We start from the raw sequence: 18,313 nt of genomic DNA on the forward strand, positions 1-18,313 counted from the left end.
GGTTCCTCCATGTCTTTTCATCACTTGATAGTTCATTTTTTAAGCACTGAATAATATTCCATTCATTGTTTGCACATACCACAGCTTATTTATCCATTCACCTACTAAAGGACATCTTGGTTGCTTCCAAGTTTTGGCAGTTATGAATAAAGCTGCTATAAGTATCCATGTGCAGGCTTTTGTGTGGACATTTTAAACTCCTTTAGGTAAATACCAAGGAGCACAATTCCTGGATCATATGGTAAAAGTGTGTTTAGTTTTGTAAGAAACTGCCAAACTGTCTTCCAAATTGGGTGTACAATTTTTATTTCCACCAGCAGTGAATGAGAGTTTCTACTGTTCTATACTCTCACCAGCATTTGGTGTCGTCAAAGTTCTGGATTTTGGCCGTTCGAATAGGGGTGTGTATTGGTATCTCGTTGTTCTAAATTGCATTTCTCTGATGACATATGATGGGAATCTTTTCATATGATTATTTTCCATCTGTATGTCTCCTTTGGTAAGGTGTCTGTTAAGGTCTTTGGCCCATTTTTAAATCAGATTGCTTATTTTCTTATTGTTAGTCAACAATAAGAAAAAAGACTTAACAATTTTGAGTCTTTGTGTATTATAGAAAACAGTCCTTTATCAGATGTTTCTTTTGCAGACATTTTCTCCCAGTCTGCGGCTTGTATTCTCATTCTCTTGACATTATTTTTTGAGAGCAGAAGTTTTTATTTTTATTTATTTTATTTATTTATTTATTTATTTTTTGAGACGGAGTTTCGCTCTGTTGCCCAGGCTGCAGTGCAGTGGCCAGATCTCAGCTCACTGCAAGCTCCGCCTCCCGGGTTCACACCATTCTCCTGCCTCAGCCTCCCGAGTAGCTGGGACTACAGGCGCCTGCCACCTCGCCCGGCTAGTTTTTTGTATTTTTTTAGTAGAGACGGGGTTTCACCGTGTTAGCCAGGATAGTCTCGATCTCCTGACCTCGTGATCTGCCCATCTCGGCCTCCCAAAGTGCTGGGATTACAGGCTTGAGCCACGCGCCCGGCGAGAGCAGAAGTTTTTAATTTTAATGAAGTCCGGCTCATGAATTATTTCTTTCATGGATTGTATCTTTGTTATTGTATCTAAAAAAAAAAAAGTCATTGTGATACCCAAGATCATCCAGGTTTTCTCCTATTTATCTTGGAGTTTTATGGTTTGTATTTTACATTTAGGTCTATGATACATTTTTAGTTAATTTTTTTTAAGGTTGTAAGATCCGTGTCCAGATTTTTTTTTTTTTTTGCATGTAGATGTCCACTTGCCTCAGCATCATTTTTTGAAAAGACCATCTTTTCTCTATTTTATAGCTGTTACTCCTTTGTCAAAGATGAGTTGACTATTTATTTGGGTCTATTTGTTACTCCCTTGTCAAAGATCAGTTGACTATATTTATTTGGGTCTATTTCTGGACTCTCCATTTTGTTCCTTTGATCTCTTTGTCTCTTTTCCCCACTAATCCCTCACTAGGTTGATTACTGTAGCTTTATAGTAAGTCTTGAATTTGAGTAGTATCAGTTCTCCAACTTTGTTCTTCTCCTTTAATGTCGTGTTGGCTCTTCTGAGTCTTTTGCCTCACCATATAAACTTCAGAATCAGTTTGTAGATATCCACAATATGACTTGCTGAGATTTTTACTGGGATTGCATTGAATCTGTAGATCAAGTTGGGAAGGACTGACATCTTGACAATATTGAATCTTCCTATCCATGATCATGGAATATTTCTCTATTGATTTAATTATTATTTGATTGTTTTCATCAAAATTTTATAGTTTTCCTCATATAACTCTTGCACATGTTTTGTTAGATTTGTGCCTAAGTATTTCATTTTTTTTTGTATACTAATGTAAATGGTATTGTATTTTCAATTTCAAATTCCACTTATTCATTGCTGGTGTATAGGAAAATGATTGACTTTTGTATAGTATATTGACCTTGTATCATGCAACCTTGCTGTAATTGCTTATTAGTTCCAGGATTTTTTTGCTGTTGATTCTTTCAAATTTTCTGTACAGACAGCTATGTTATCTGTGAACAAAAATAGTTTTTATTTCTTTATTCTCAATCTGATTCCATCTGTTTCCTTTTTTTGTTTTATTGTATTAATTGAAACTTTAAGTACAATGTTGAAAAAGAATGGTGAGAGGGGACATCCTTGCGTTGTTCCTGATCTTAGTGGGAAAGCTTCTAGTTTCTCACCATTAAGTATGATATTAGCTATAGATTTCTGTAGATATTCTTTATTAGGTTGAGCAAGTTTCCTTCTATTCCTAGTTTACTAGGAGTTTTTATCATGAATGGGTGTTGGACTTTGTCAAATAATTTTTCTATATCTATTGATATGATCATGTAATTTTTTTAGCCTGTTATGTGACGGATTACAATAATTGATTTAAAATGCTGAGCCAGCCTTGCATACCTTGACTGCATTCCATTTGGTTGTGTGTTGTATAATTCTTTTTATACTTTATTATTATTATTTTTTTTGAGACAGGATCTTGCTCTGTCACAGTGCAGTGGCTTTTCACAGGCATGATCATAGCTCACTATAGCCTTGAACTCCTGGGCTCAAGTGATCCTCCTGCCTCAGCCTCCTCAGTGGCTGAGACTATAGGTGTGTGCCACTGCACCCAGATAATTTTTAAAATTTCTTTTTAGAGATGGGATCTTGCTGTGTTGCCCAGGCTAGTCTCAAACTTTTGGCCTCAAGCAATCCTCCCACTTCAGTCTCCTGAGTAGCTGGAATTGGGATTTTAGGTGTGGGCCACTGTGTCGGCTCCTTTTATACATTATTGGATTTGATTTGCTAATATTTTGTTGAGTATTTTTGTATCTGTGTTTGTGAGAGATTATTTGTCTGTAGTTTTCTTATAATGTCTTTGTCTGGTTTTAGTATTAGGGTACTGCTGGCATCATAGAATGAATCAGAAAATATTCCCTCTGCTTCTATCTTCTGAAAGAGATAGTAGAGAATTGGTATAATTTGTTCCTTAAATGTTCGTAGAATTCACCAGTGAAGCTGGCAGGTCTGGTGCTTTCTGTTTTGGAGGTTTATTAATTATTGACTTAATTTCTTTAATAGATATAGGCTTATTCGTATTGCCTATTTTTAATTCTGTGAGTTTTGGCAGTTGTGTCTTTTGACAGTTGGTCCATTCCATTTAGGTTAGCAAATTTGTGGGCATAGAATTGTTCATAATATGTCTTCATTTTAACATCCGTGGGATTTGTATTGATGTCTCCTTTTTCATTTATGTGTTAGTAATTTGAATCTTCTCTCTCTTTTTCTTAGCCTGGCTAGAATTTATTGATTTTATCGATCTTTTCAAATAACCAGCTTTTGGTTTCACTGATTTTTTAAAATTATTGATTTTCTGTTTTCACTTTCATGGTTTTTACTCTAATTTTCATTACTTCTTTTCTCCTTCTTAGTTTGGATTTAATTTGCTCTTCTCTTTCTAGTTGCCTACAGCGGAAATTTAGATGATTGATTTCAGGTAGTCTTTTCCAATTTATGCATTCAATGCTATAAATTTTCCTCTCAGTTTTTCCTGTATCCCACAGATTTCGATAATGTGTGTTTTAATTTTCATTTAGTTCAAAATATTTTTGAATTTCTCTTGAGATTTCTTCTTTGACTCAGGTGGTATTTAGAAGTGTCTTAGTTAATCTCCAGGCATTTTGTGATTTTCCAGCTATCCTTCTGTTATTTATTTCTGGTTTAATTCCATTGTGATCTGAGAGCAGATACTGTACAATTTATAATCTTTTAAATTTGTTAAGGTGTGTTTTATGGCCCAGAATATGGTCTATCTTGATGAATGTTCCATGTGAGCTTCAGAAGACTATGTATGTTATTGTTGGATTAAGCAGTCTGTAGATGTCAAGGTGATTGATGGTTTTATTGAATCCAACTACAGGTTAAGCAGCCCTAATCCAAAAATCCCAAATCTAAGATACTCCAAGATCCAATTGAGTGCCAAAATTGATGCTCAAAGGAAAATGCTCATTGGAGCATTTCAAATTTTGGATTTTCAGATTGGGGATGCTCGACTGGTAAACACAATGGAAATATTCCAAAATCTAAGAAAAAATCTGAAATCTGATATATTAATTGTTCTGGTCCCAAACATTTTGGATAAGGGACACTCAACCTACATGTCTTACTGATTTTCTGCCTGCTGAATCTGTCCATTTCTGATAGAGATGTTGAAATCTTCAGCTATAATAGAGGATTAATTTATTTCTCCTTGCAGTTCTACCAGTTTTTGCTTCATGTATTTTGACACTGTATTGCTAGACCTATACATGTTAAACATTGTTATATCTTCTTGGAGAATTGACCCAAAAGCATTTTATTTTTATTTATTTATTTTTTTGATACAGAGTGTTGCTCTGTCACCCAGACTGCAGTGCAATGATGTGATCACAGTTCACTGCAGCCTTGAAATCCTGGGCTCAAGGGAATATCTTACCTCAGCCTCTTGAGTAGTGGGGACTATAGGTGTGTAGCACCATGCCTGACTGATTTTTCTATTTTTTGTAGAGGTGGATTTTGCTACGTTGCCTAGGCTGCTCTCGAACTCTTAGATTTAAGTGGTCCTCCATCCTCAGCCTCTCAAAAGTACTGGGATTACAGGCATGAACCACTGTGCTCAGCTGTAAAAGCATTTTGAAATGGCCCTCTTTGTATCTGACAACTTTCCTTGCTTTGAAGTTGGCTGTGTCTGAAATTAATATAGCTACTCTTTTTTATATGATTATTTGCCGTCTGTATGTCTCCTTTTGTAAGGTGTCTGTTAAAGTCTTTGGCCCATTTTTTTAATCAAGTTGCTTGTTTTCTTATTGTTGAATTTTAATCAACAATAAGAGAAAAGACTTAACAGTATTTGAGTCTTCGTATATTATAGATAACAGTCCTTTAAAAGATGTTTCTTTTGCAGACATTTTCTCCCAGTCTGTGGTTTGTATTCTCATTTTCTTGACATTCTCTTTTGTAGAGTGGAAGTTTTAAAATTTCTTTTGATTAGTGTTAATATGCTTTCTTGTGATTAGTGTTAATATGGTATATCTGTATCCATTTACTTTTATTCTAGATGTGTTTTTACATTTAAAGTGAGTTTCTTATAGACAGCATGTAGTTGGGTATTGTTTTCTGATCCACTCTGACAATCTCTTAGTCGGTCATTTAGACTATTGTCATTCAAAGTGATTATTGATATAGTTGGATTATTATCTACCATATTTATTACTGTTTTTCTATTTGTTGCCCTGTTCTTTGTTCCTATTTTTGTCTTTTACACTTTTTATACTATTTGTGGTTTAATTGAGCCTTTCCTGTGATTCCATTTTCTCTCCTTTCTTAGAATATTAGTTATACTTCTATTTTTACTTTTTAAAGTGATTTCACTAGAGTTTGCAATATATATTTACAGTAATCCAAGTCCACTTTCAAATAACCCTCTACTGCTTCAAGGTTACTATGGGTACCTTATAATTCTTTCCTCCCATCTTTTATTTTTTTCTTTTTTTTGGATACAGAGTCTTGTTCTGTTGCCCAGATTGGAGTGCAGTGGTGCCATCTCAGTTCACCGCAACCTCCACCTCCCGGGGTCAAGTGATTCTTGTGTTTCAACCTCCTGAGTAGCTGAGATTACAGGTGCCCACCACCAAGCCTGGCTAATTTTTGTATTTTTAGTAGTGACAGGGTTTTGTCATGTTGGGCAGACTGGTCTTGAACTCTTGACCTCAAGTGATCCACCCTCCTCCGCCTGCCAAAGTGCTGGGAATACAGGCTTGAGCCACCATGCCTGGCCTCCTCCCATCTTTTGTATCATTGCTGTCATTCATTTCTTTTATATAAAGCATAAATAAGCATTTATAATCTAATACATTGTTGCTATTTTTTGTTTTGTTTTGTTTTTTTGAGGCAGAGTCTCATTCTGTTGCCCAGGCTGGAGTGCAGTGGCATGATCCTGGCTCACTGCAACCTCTGCCTCCTGGGTTCAAGTGATTCTCCTGTCTCAGCCTCCTGAGTAGCTGGGATTACAGGCATGTGTCATGACACCCTGCTAACTTTTGTATGTTTAGTAGAGATGGAGTTTTGCCATGTTGGCCAGGCTGGTCTCAAACTCCTGACCTCAAGTGATCCACCTGCCTTGGCCTCCTAAAATGCTGGGATTACAGGCGTGAGCCACTGTGCCCGGCCCGTTGTAGATATTACTATTTTTTGACAAACTTATATGTTAGACCAATTAAGAATAAGAAAAATAAAAGTTATTTAGCCTTCACTTATTTCTGCGTTGATGCTTTTTTTTCTTTCTTTCTTTTTTTTTTTGGTAGAGGTGGGGTCTTGCTATGAACTTCTGGCCTCAAGTGATTCTCCCACCTCAGCCTCCCAAAGCACTGAGATTACAGGTGTGAGCCACTGAGACCAGCTGTTGCTCTTTTTTTTTTTAAATAGAGATCTGAATTTCTAAACCATTTTCTTTCTCCTTAAATAATTTCTTTTAACATTTCTTGGAAGGTAGGTCTGCTGGCAACACATTCTGTCAACTTTTGTCAGAGAAAGTCTTTATTTCTTCACTTTTGAAGGATAGTTTCTCAAATTACAGAATTCTGTGTTGCTTTTTTTTCCCCTCTCAACATTTTAAATATTTTACTCCATTCTATTCTTGCCTGCATGGTTTCTGAGGAGAAGTCAGATATAATCTTTCTTTTTGCTCCTCTATAGGTAAAATGTTTTTTTCCTCTAGCTTTATCTTTGATTTTCTGTAGTTTGAATGTAATATGCATGGGTATAGTGTTTTTGGCATTTATCCTGCTTTCTGTTCTCTGAGCTTCCTGGATCTGTGATTTGGTGTCTGACATTAACTTAGGGGAAATTCTCAGTCATTATTGTTACAAATATATTTTTTTTATGTTCCTTTTTTTCTTTCTTCTCCTTCTGGTATTCCCATTATACTTTTCGTAGTTGTCTCACAGTTCTTGGATATTCTGTTCTGTCCTTTCTAGTCTTTTCTCTCTTTGCCTTTCAGTTTTTGAGGTTTCTGTTGAAATATCTTCAACTTCAAAGATTTCTTTCCTCAGCTGTGTCTAGTCTACTAATAAGCCCTTCATTTATTCGTTTTATTTTTTTTTTAGAGACAAGGTCTTTCTATGTTGTCTAGGCTGGTCTCCAACTCCTGGCCTCAAGTAATCATCCTGCCTGAGGCTTCCGAGTGACTGGGATTATGGGCCTGAGCCCCCACACCCACAAGCCCTTCATTTCTGTTACAGTGGTTTTGATCTGTAGCATTTATGTTTTGAGTCATTCTTAGAATTTTCACCTATCTCTTTAAATTGCTTATCTATTCTTGTGTGATGTCTACTTTATCCATTAGAGCCCTTAGTATATCAATCACAGTTGTTCTAAATTACTGGTCTGGGATAATTCTGACATCCTTAATTGTATTGGAGTCTGGTTCTGATGCTTGTCTTGTCTTGTCAAAGTGTATTTTTTGCCTTTTAGTATGCTTGTATTTTTATTGGTTTGGATAGCTACACATGATGTACTGGGTAAAGGAATTGTTGTAATGTGCTGGTAAAGTATAGGGGGAGGAGTGTTCTATAGACCTGTGGTTAGGTCTCAGTTTTTCAGCAAATTTTTGCCTCCAGACTATGAACTTCATAAATACTTCTCAGCCCTTGCATCCCGCTCCTCCTTAGATGGGACGGGGTGGGTAGAGTGGGCTGCAGTTGGGAATTTCCCATTTTCCATGTGGAAGGCTAGAGGGGGATGGAGTTGGATATTTTCCTTACTTCACATGGAGGACTAGAGCTGTCTGGAATTGGGTATTTCCCTTCCCCCAGGTTAGTTAGGCTCTGACAAATTTCCAACAGATTTTTCTCTCCCAAGGGAGGCCTTGTTAAGAACAGGACACATTGGCATAGTTCAAAATGGCTTTTCCTGCCAGAAGCACAAGGGGATGTTTTTCCTATGTTCATTGTGAGAAACCTGGTAGAGCTCCAGAAGGTAAAACTCACAAGAATCTGGGCCCTCTCTGATGACTGGTTCTCCGTAGAGGTTTTATTATTTTTATTTTTTTGAGATAGAGTCTTGCTCTGTTGCCCAGCTCACTGCAACCTCTGCCTCCTGGGTTCAAGCGATTCTCATGTTTTAGCCTTATGAGTAGCTGGGACTGTAGGCATGTGCTACCATGCTTGGAGAATTTTTGTATTTTTAGTAGAGATGGGGTTTTACCACATTGACCAGGGTGGTCTTGAACTCCTGGCATCAAGCAACGTGCCAACCTCCGCCTCTCAAAGTGCTAAGATTACAGGCATGAGCCACCACACCCAGTTTCCACAGAGTGTATCTCTCAGATTTGTTTACACTGAATTTCCAGCAATGCATCAATTATAGTTCAGGTTTTCTTTCCCTGACTCTGGTACCCACAGAGTTTTCTGCTCATGGGTTTCTGCCCTGGTAAGTTACGATTCTCTCTGTGTTTGCCTGTCTCTCCGATTTTGGGGTAGTTTGCCCTGCGACTTTACTTCTCTTAAGATTTGAGAAGAGTTGTTAATTTTTTAGTTTGTTTAGCTTTTTACTTGTCGTTAGGATGGAGCAGTGACTTCTAAGATTCTTCACATCAGACTGGACCCAAACAACTTTTGATGCAACTTAAAAAGACCCAGTGATGATTTAGATAACCCAATGTTCATCATTAACACAGAATTTTAAATATTTTAATGTTTTCCGGAGGCATTTTGAGCATTATCTTGTTGATATCTTATTTTAAAATTTAATTTTGAAATTTTTATATTAACAACAGATGAATATGAACGGGAAGAAACCAGGCAAGTTTATATGGATCTAAATAATAACATTGAGGTGAGTGTTAATGAAATCTGATTATTTTAAACATAGAAATTTCTAAGCAAATTATAGTGATTACCACAAAGATATGGACAACTCTTCTTACTGAAAAGATTATTATTTATTTGTTGAAATATTATTGTATCACTAATAAAATTCCTAAGGTTCTATACTATGAGCATTAATGTTTTGTTATGTAGTAGCTTTTTGATTTATATGTTAGTGACATCACTTAATTTATGAAATATTTGCTGACTCTTGTCAGAAATCAGCACATTGTTACACATAGCCATTAATTTGAAAACAGATAAAGTATTATACATCTGTGTCTGGCTTCTGTTTACCTTTGTTATCTCGTCTCCTGTCATTCTTCACTTTGCTTTTCTGCTATAGTCACTCTTTTATGTTTCTCAAATTTGCTAAGCTTTTTCTGATGGTGCTTCTTTGAATTTGTACCTTTTCCAGAACTTTTATATCTAAGGTCTTATGCACATTTCTAAAGTTCATTTTTCTTTTTTTGTTATTCTCCCCTTAATACTTTATCTAAAATTTCTATTTGATTATTCTATATATATCCACCTCATTTAACTTTTCTTAAGAGCACATAAAGCTACTTGGCATTTATTTGATATATATGTGTGTGTGTGTGTGTGTATTTGCATTCTTTTTTACACTTTATTATAAGTTCCAGTAGGGTAGAGACTTTGTCTTCTATCCCTATTGCCTAAAACAGTTCCTGGCACATAATAGGCACTCAGTAATTAATTAATTAATTAATTAACCTGATTTTACAAAGCAAGATTTGTTGAAAGCTGAATGAACACATGCTGCCAGATGATGGAAGTGTAACTTCGGATTCATGTTGAGAGGCCTCACTTTAGTGGAGAAGACATAAATAAATAAGCACAAATAAATATGAAATTACAGATTTTGATACATGCTATTAAGTAAATGGCTGGTGTACCAACAATCCATTTGCTGCTGTTTTGTATTATATAACATGTTGCCAGTGCATTTAAGCATTTGGGAAACCAACATAAGGCCCTCTTAATACATTTTTAGTAAGTAATTCAAATTACAATTTTTAATTATTCCAAATTGTGTGGTTTTAAATTTAATGATCACATGATACAAATTTGGTAATATTTTCATAGTTTGAAGAAAGCTATTTTAAAAAATCTAAGTGTGATTCTTAAAAGTTAAACTTTATATTTCAGAAAATGGTAACAGCTTTTGAGGAACTTCGTGTGCAAGCTGAGAATTCCAGACTGGAAATGCATTTTAAGTGTAGGGATAGGGATCTTACTTAATTTTTATATTACTGTTTTGCTATTTATATTTTTATTGGATTCCATTAATGTTTTCATCTCTTTAGCCTGATGCTCTCAACTATTTTCTATTTTCTTTCTTTCTGTAAGCCCTCTAAATCTTGTGGAATGTGGCAGGGAATTAATATTTGTTAAAAATAGTTTTGGGCTTTAAAACTATGTCTTTCATGAAATCAAACTAATTTTATTTTTTTTAGAAATGTGATTTGGTCTCTTTTTACATATCTTGGTATAGTATGCATGTTAAAATAATTTTATATATATCATATTATATATACTTAAAGCCTGTTGTTTCAGATTAGTGTGTTTTAGAGAATAAACTTTTATATATAAGAATTGTAAAATTTTAGGTTATTATAACTGATATTATTTATATTCAGTATTTTACTAAACAGAAAATAAGGAAGAAAACAGCAATTTTAACCCATTACAAACTTTTAGAGTTTAATATAATTTAGAGATAAATAAAGAGGTGAAATAAACTTTAAATTTTGTTTGTAATAGAAATGTGATACAATTATGTTATGACATTACAGTATATTTGTTTTATTTTTAAAGTAAAGGAAGATTATGAAAAAATCCAACACCTTGAACAAGAATACAAGAAGGAAGTAAATGACAAGGAAAAGCAGGTTTTTTTTAAAAAAACAACTCTTTGTATTCTTTATATTTGCTAATTCATTAAATACTTAAAATTTCAAAAGAAGTTTATATTTGCTGAATGTATGATAAATTCCTATGAGAGAATTTTAGTATTATACATATCTAAATATTTAACCTTTAGATTCACTTAATTTTTGTTGACTCAAATATGTACTCACTCTAGCTTTTTTTGGGTTTTAATCAATTATTCGATAATATTTATATCAGTAATAGGATATTGCCTCAAAATATATTATTTTGTGAGAAATTTTGTTCAGACAAAAACTTCATAAAATGTATAAATGATCATTGACTACTCAACTTACATTTTGCAGTTTGTTTTTAAATGTGCTATTCATAATACCAATGAAGAGGAACTAAAATATTCTGTTGCTTCTTTCTTTTTTCTTTTTTAGCCTAAGAAAACAAGACACAGATGCTTTTTTATATTAATGTCACGTAGTGGAAGACTTGAAAATGTTAACTCTATATCCTTTGGCATTCACAAGAATGTTTCAGATTATTATTATGCCATCTCTATCAGTTTCAAGTCTTCTGCTTCCCAAATGGAAAGCAATATATATAATAGAATCCTCTTCTATTTCTCACTATATTTGCAGTTTTTCTTGTCTGATTTGCCACAAGATGTCTTCTAACCTGGTTAACAGGGATATCTACTTAATAATTTAAAAAATTAATTCACAGTACAGAGAGGATAATAAAAACCACAAAAATAGAGTTAAGTACTAAAACGCTTTTTGGTGTTCTAGGTGCATGGGCAGAGCTTACAGATTGTTGGGCTTCCTTCTAAAATGATGGCATGGCCAGCTAGTGCTTTTACTGAGGACTCCTAAATGTCGTTATTTGTAACAATTTTTTTTTGCTGGGGCTTTCTAAATTCTTGCTTGTGGTTACAAACTTGGCTGATGGCATTCTGGAGCTGGATTGGGCAGGATAGCAAAGACAGACTGAATCTTACCATTATATATGTTGATTTTTCCATTATATATACCCCCACCCATCCCTGTGCCTGGAATACCCATGTTTAGAGATTGCCTTTTTCAATTTGATATGCCACTGTCTCTTACAAAGATAATAGGACCAGTTCTCTGACTACATTGGCTGCCAGGGAGTAGAGTACCAGCGTGGGAGGGTTAAGTGGACCAGCTGAAAAACATGTAGACAAGTACATAAAATAATTGTAGGTATTATGAATGTTAAGGTGTCATATTTAACTTTTTATATTGATAATGTATTATTTAAATATTTTAGGTGTCACTACTATTGATCCAAATCTCTGAGAAAGAAAATAAAATGAAAGATTTAACATTTCTGCTAGAGGAATCCAGAGATAAAGTTAATCAATTAGAGGAAAAGACAAGTAAGAATTTATATAAGATAATATAATGTACTTTATGTATTCCTCTTGTTATGTTCGAAATGTTGGCTTTCTTTACAAGTTTGTTTTAATGCTTTCTAGTACTGTAATTCTCAATCTGAGTTGGTTTTGTTGGAGGAGGGCATAATAGATTAATCTGGGAAGCTTTTGTAAAATACATATACTCTTCTTTTCCCTTTTCCATGCTCTTACCTTTTTCAAATGTTTCAACTATATGCTCCACAAAGATAGAGACCTTGTCTTTTTTGTTCACTGACTTGAAACTGTTTGTTGCATTCCAAGTGTCGAGAACAGTGCCTGGCACATATAAGACACTCAAAATTAATAATATTATTTTTTTTGAGATGGAGTCCCACTCTATCACCCAGGCTGGGGTGCAGTGGCACAATCTTGGCTCACTGCAACCTCTGCCTCCTGAGTTCAAGTGATTCTCCTGTCTGAGCCTCCCTAGTAGCTGGGACTACAGGTGTGTACCACCACGCCCAGCTAATTTTTGTATTTTCTTGGAGACAGGGTTTCACCATGTTGCCCAGGCTGATCTTGAACTCCTGACCTCAGGTAGTCCACCTGTCTCAACCTCCCAAAGTTCTGGGATTACAGGCATGAGCCACTGTGCCTAGCAAAAATTATTTTTTGAATAAACAAATCGTATGGGAGCACGATGGAGAGAGTTACTGATTTTTCCCAGAGAGAGACCTGTAGAAAGGCAGTAGGAAAAAACTGTTGAACTGTTTAAAAGTTTACTAGACAGTGAACTGGAGGAGACAATATAGGTGGAATAAATGGCTTGTGCAAGTCATGGAAGTAGAAATGTTAGGGTATATTTTTAGTAAACTGACTGGTGTGGCAATATCTTATTGAACTCAGGCAGATGAAATTGTAAAAGATTTGGATCCCTTTATGAAGGATCCTGAGTGTAGTGTCATGTTTAGACTGTCTTATTAGTGAATATTTTTCAAACTTTTCCAAAAGGCAGGACACTTAGAAGGCATAGTGTTTGTGAAACACCATGCACCTTGCAGAACATTATAGAGATCTTATGTTTTTCTGTTCTTCAAAACGTTCTCTTTTCTTCACATGGTAAATGATTATCTGGTTTCTGCCAATCTATACCTGCTAATTTCATCTTGCTATCATAACTATGTGATATTCTCCAGATATATTGAAATAATTTAACTTCACTTATATTTTGTGATCTTTCAATCCCACCCCATGCTTTTGGCTACTACCTCTACTCAAAATGAATCTCTTCTCTCCACCCCACGTCTGTTGGCTAAATTCTTAGTAATGGCGTAAGCATTACCTGTTTGTCTGTCCCCTGTGACTAGGAGTGTCTTGAGGAGGGATTGGGTTTTAAATATCTTTGTAACTATAGTGCCTAGTATATTGTTATGCATATAATATGAGTTCAATAGTTGGATGAATGAAATAATATTTAATCTTATCATATAAACTGAAAAAAGTAATACATAACTATAATTCTATATGATTTCTGTAGACTCATACCCACTGAAATGTGTTCATTTAAGTGATTTTTCATTGTTTCCCATATGTGTGTATCTTCTGCTTGTTTTTCTCTGTGTTCAGTGTGGATATTTTTTACTGATCTGTTATCTGATCCTGCCTGTGATGTGTCTAATTTGCTTTAAACCCATCTACTGAATTCTTTACTTTAAATGAATCATATATTTTTCATTTTGAAGTTTCCATTTGATTACTTAAGAGTTCAATTCTCTGGTTAAGTTTTCTCCTCTTTTAAAAATCTCATTTTTCACCTCTTAAATATATATTCATCATTGATACTTTATAGCTATTCTCTGTTTATTTTAATATATGTCTCATCTGTTGGTTTATTTCCGTTGTTTCTTTTTTAAAACTGTGGTAAAATATGTGTGACATAAAATTTACCACGTTAGTCATATTTAAGTATCCAGTTCTGTAGCATTAAGTATGTTCACATTGTTATTCAACCATAACCACCATCTGTCTTCTCCAAGAACTCACCATCCAAGAACTCTTTTCATCTTGCAAAATGGAAACTCTGTACTCATTAAAAAATAGCATTCCATTCCCTTCTTCCTGCAGCTTCTGGCAACCACTATTTGATTTTCTTTCTTTTTACTTTTACTTTTTAATTTTGCTGTTTGGGCATTTGTTCTTATCCTTTGGTGTGCCCAGTAATTTTTAATATTAAATTCTGTACATTGTAATAAGAAAAATCTTGGAGCTTCCCGAAGATGTTGTATTTTCTCTGCTAGAGAGAAATTGGGTGTGTGTTGGGTTGATTATCTGAATCCAGTTAGAGACTGAGCTAAATGAAAGGAAACTGGCCAAGTATATAAGGTTTTTCAAGTCTTCAATTTTGTTTCTGTAGCTCTTTGAGACGTCTGAAAAGTAAGCTGGCTTTTCTGTTCCTTAGCAACAGGCCTCTGCCTGGTTTAGGACAACATCTTAGTCTTTTGTTTATACCCAGATTGGCAGATGTCAGTTGTACTTTATCAGTTCACTTTCAGCGTTTTCTTTTAAGAATCTTAGCCCATTTAGTCCTTTTATGTCATTCTGCCTTTTTTGGTTGTTTCCAGCGTGAGAGTTGGTATGCTACTAACTACTCCACCCTGCCTAGAAATATTCATTTAAATTAATTATGATCGACTAATTTTTGTTTTTCTTTTTAATGTTTGCTTGTTATTACCTAATTTATTTTGTCACTTGCTAATAATAGTTGGTTCCTAAAGAGTATTAATTATCAAAAATTAAGTAGATAACAATAATATTTTACATGATTTCATTATTTCTTGTGGCTGAACAGTATTCCAATTTGTGTGTGTGTGTGTATATATATATATATATATATGTATACATTTCTTTATCCAGTCATCTGTTGATGAACACCAGTTGATTCCATATTGCTGCTATTGTGAATAGTGCTACAATAGGTGTATTTTAGTTCTATAGACAGGACATTATTATTACTGTTTTATACAGACAGTATTTATTTCGTTTTATCCATGTATTTTTTTTTTCAATTTCTTTGCTGTTTTTTTTTTTGTATCTTAAACTTTTCATTCACATCATTTTCTTTCTGTTTAAAATAGGAATATTTAAAATCTCCTTTAGTGAGAATATGTTTGTGATTAGCTGTCAGAGATTCCATTTGTCTGAAAATTTATTTATTCATTCTCATCCATAAAGGATATGTTTGCATGATATGTCTTTCTAGGTTGGCACACCATATGTTATTTTTAGATATTTCTTTTAGCACATGGAAGGTATTATTTTACTTTCATTCTTTCTTTATTTCTTTTTTTTTTTTTTGAGATGGAGTCTCACTCTGTTGTCCAGGCTGGAGTGCAGTGGGACAATCATGACCTCAAGTGATCCTCCCAACTCAGCCTCCTGAGTAAATGGGATACGGGCAGATGCCACTACACCTGGCTAATTTTAAAATTTTTTGTGGAGACAGGGTCTCACTATGTTGCCCAGGATGGTCTCAAACTCCTGGGCTCAAGCAATCCTCCTGCCTTGGCTTCCCAAAGTCCTGGGATTACAGATGTGAACCACCACACCTGGCTTACTATGTTGGTTTTAAGAAGTCAGTAGTATCTTTTCAGATTTTCTTCATCTTTGATTTTTAGCATTTACAGTATAATATGTTTACTCATAGGCTTAGTTTTGTTTAATAACTTCTTCAATCTATAAATTACTGTCTGTTACTATTGTGTCTTGGAAATTCTCAACAATAATCTCTTCAGATATTGTATTTACTCTACTTTCTGTTTCCTCATTTTCTGAGTAAGAAAAAAATGTTGAGGAAAAAAACCCATGTTGCTTCTTGGGAGGCTAAGGTGGAAGGATCACTTGAGCCCAGGAGTTTGAGGTTACAGTGAGCTATGATTGCTCCATTGCACTCCAGCCTGGGTGGCAGAGTGAGACCCTGTCTCAAAACAAACAAACAAACAAACAAACAAAACAAACAAACTAAACCCGAAACCAAAGTAAAAACTTACATTAATTTTCTAATTCTTCTTTGACTCTTAATCTCTTTTTCCTATTTCAACAGTTTTGCCTTTCTGTACCTTATCCTAGATAATTTCTTTTTACCTATCTTGTAATTCACTAATTTTCTTCTCTTTTATTTTTCACACATTATGAAATTCCTCCATTTAATTTTAGTTACTAAGATGTTTATTTTAAGATGTTATTTTTCTTTTTCTAAGCTGCTATTCTACTTTATCTAGTTTTCTATTCTTATTTTCAAGGTTGTCTTTTCTTTAAATATACAAATCATAGCTATTTTATATTCCTTTTCTGATAATTTTTTATTTTAAATGTTTGTGATTCTCATTCTGTCTTGTTTATGATAGTTTTTAGTCAAAGTGCCTTGTTTGCTTGTGTGCCTTATTGTTTTTGACTTTGTGCTCAATTTTTTTACTTGAAAAAAAAAAGATTACTTATAGGAATAAGTTAAGGCCTGCTTAACATCCCCCTGGGAGGATTTGCTTTTTTTCCCCCCATGCACATGGTGTTTCTATCCATTTGGGACAACCTTAAGTCAGCTTGAAGGCTTGGGGTGTCCTGAACCACTCAGGTGATTTCAACCTGGGCTGCAAATCTGCCTCTGAGTTGGTTTACTTTTGCTTGCTCCTTACATCAAAACTGTCCCAATTTATTGTACAAAAGTTTACTTCTTAGACTTTCTCTACTCTCTGTAGTCTTTGGGTTTTCATATATCTTAAATTCTTTATCCCATCAAATTTTAAACCAAAAGTCCAACTTTGCCAGGGTTTGCAAATGCCCTTTGGGCACAAACAAGTTTTGTGGGTACCTTACTTCTATAGGTTTCTATTTTCTCTTCATTTTTGGCCTGGCAAATTCCTATTTTGTCAGGAGCTTAATGCTTTAATATTCTTAATATTTGATCTTGAATTTTTATTCCCGTTTACAGGAGTGTTTAAATGACAAAGCTCATCATTATCCCTTTGGAGTTTTCAGTTTCAATTTTATGTATTACTTCTAGTAATTTTATTGATTTACTGATATCTTCCTTTAGTTTACAAAGTATGTGATAATACTTATTTTTAAGTTTCATAACCAATAATTCCAAAATCTGAAATCTTTGCAGATCTAAGTTGGCCTTTTGTTCACTTTGCTGACTCTGTTCATGGTGCTTTGTTTCCCATTGTGTTTGTTGATTGTGAGGTCATGTAACTTTATTTGTGTAAATTCTTTAAGGCCTGGATTAGCAGTATATTAGGCCTGGAGAAAATTTGCATGTTCCATTTTCTAGGATCCTGGGGAAACTTAGGAGCACTTCAAATTAAATTTTGGCTTGGAGCTCTTTTGAACATTCTGGCAGTATACATTCTGTTCCCATATATGACTAAGGGCTAGTTTGTGCTTATGATTTTTCAGGGGAAACATTTATTACCAGACCATAAGAAATAGTATCATAATGGACACCACAATCATTAGTCAACATTTCCCTCTCTCCAGGTTAACTTTTTCGTTTTTTTGTTTTGTTTTGTTGTTGTTGTTGTTGTTATTGTTTTTGACAGAGTCTCAGTCTGTCACCAGGCTGGAGTGCAATGGTGTGATCTCGGCTTGCTCAACCTCTGCCTCCCTGGTTCAAGTGATTCTCCTGCCTCAGCCTCCCCAGTAGCTGGGACTACAGGCACACACCACCATGCCCACCTAATTTTTGTATTTTTAGTAGAGACGGGGTTTCACCTTGTTGGCCAGGATGGTCTGGAACTCCTGACCTCGTGATCTGCCCACCTTGGTCTCCCAAAGTGCTGGGATTACAGGCATGAGCCACCGGGCCTGGCCCAGATTTACTTTTTCTATTTTTTCCTCAGAGTTGGACCAATGACCCTTTCATTCTATGTAGGTTTTTCAGAATGGAGTTTTAAAAATATAAACTTGGCACATACTTCTGTTGCTTAACATCCTTCATTGTTTTGCATGGTCTTCATGAATTATGAACCAGAAGACTCTGAACAAGTTATATAAGTCCTGTTATGATCTTGTCCTTATTATCCTTCCAATCATATCTCCTGTG

General features: G+C 34.7%; 1 protein-coding gene across 4 annotated transcripts in view; it reads left to right on the forward strand.

The window, feature by feature from the left end:
• SYCP1 (synaptonemal complex protein 1) overlaps window positions 1-18,313 on the forward strand; it is a 111,437-nt gene that overhangs the window by 10,977 nt on the left and 82,147 nt on the right. For all 4 annotated transcript variants that reach the window (XR_001008313.1, XM_012000814.1, XM_012000815.1 and 1 more), the window contains exons 9-12: window positions 8,843-8,901; window positions 10,104-10,173; window positions 10,773-10,846; window positions 12,129-12,237. Coding sequence is in view for 3 of the 4 variants with exons in the window: in XM_012000814.1 (XP_011856204.1) it covers window positions 8,843-8,901; window positions 10,104-10,173; window positions 10,773-10,846; window positions 12,129-12,237 (312 nt within the window). In the remaining variant the exon portion in view is untranslated. The remainder of the gene's footprint in view (window positions 1-8,842; window positions 8,902-10,103; window positions 10,174-10,772; window positions 10,847-12,128; window positions 12,238-18,313) is intronic.

The sequence above is a fragment of the Mandrillus leucophaeus genome, unplaced genomic scaffold, assembly GCF_000951045.1.
Source record: "Mandrillus leucophaeus isolate KB7577 unplaced genomic scaffold, Mleu.le_1.0 Scaffold64, whole genome shotgun sequence".
In the NCBI taxonomy this organism is placed as follows: Eukaryota; Metazoa; Chordata; class Mammalia; order Primates; family Cercopithecidae; genus Mandrillus; species Mandrillus leucophaeus.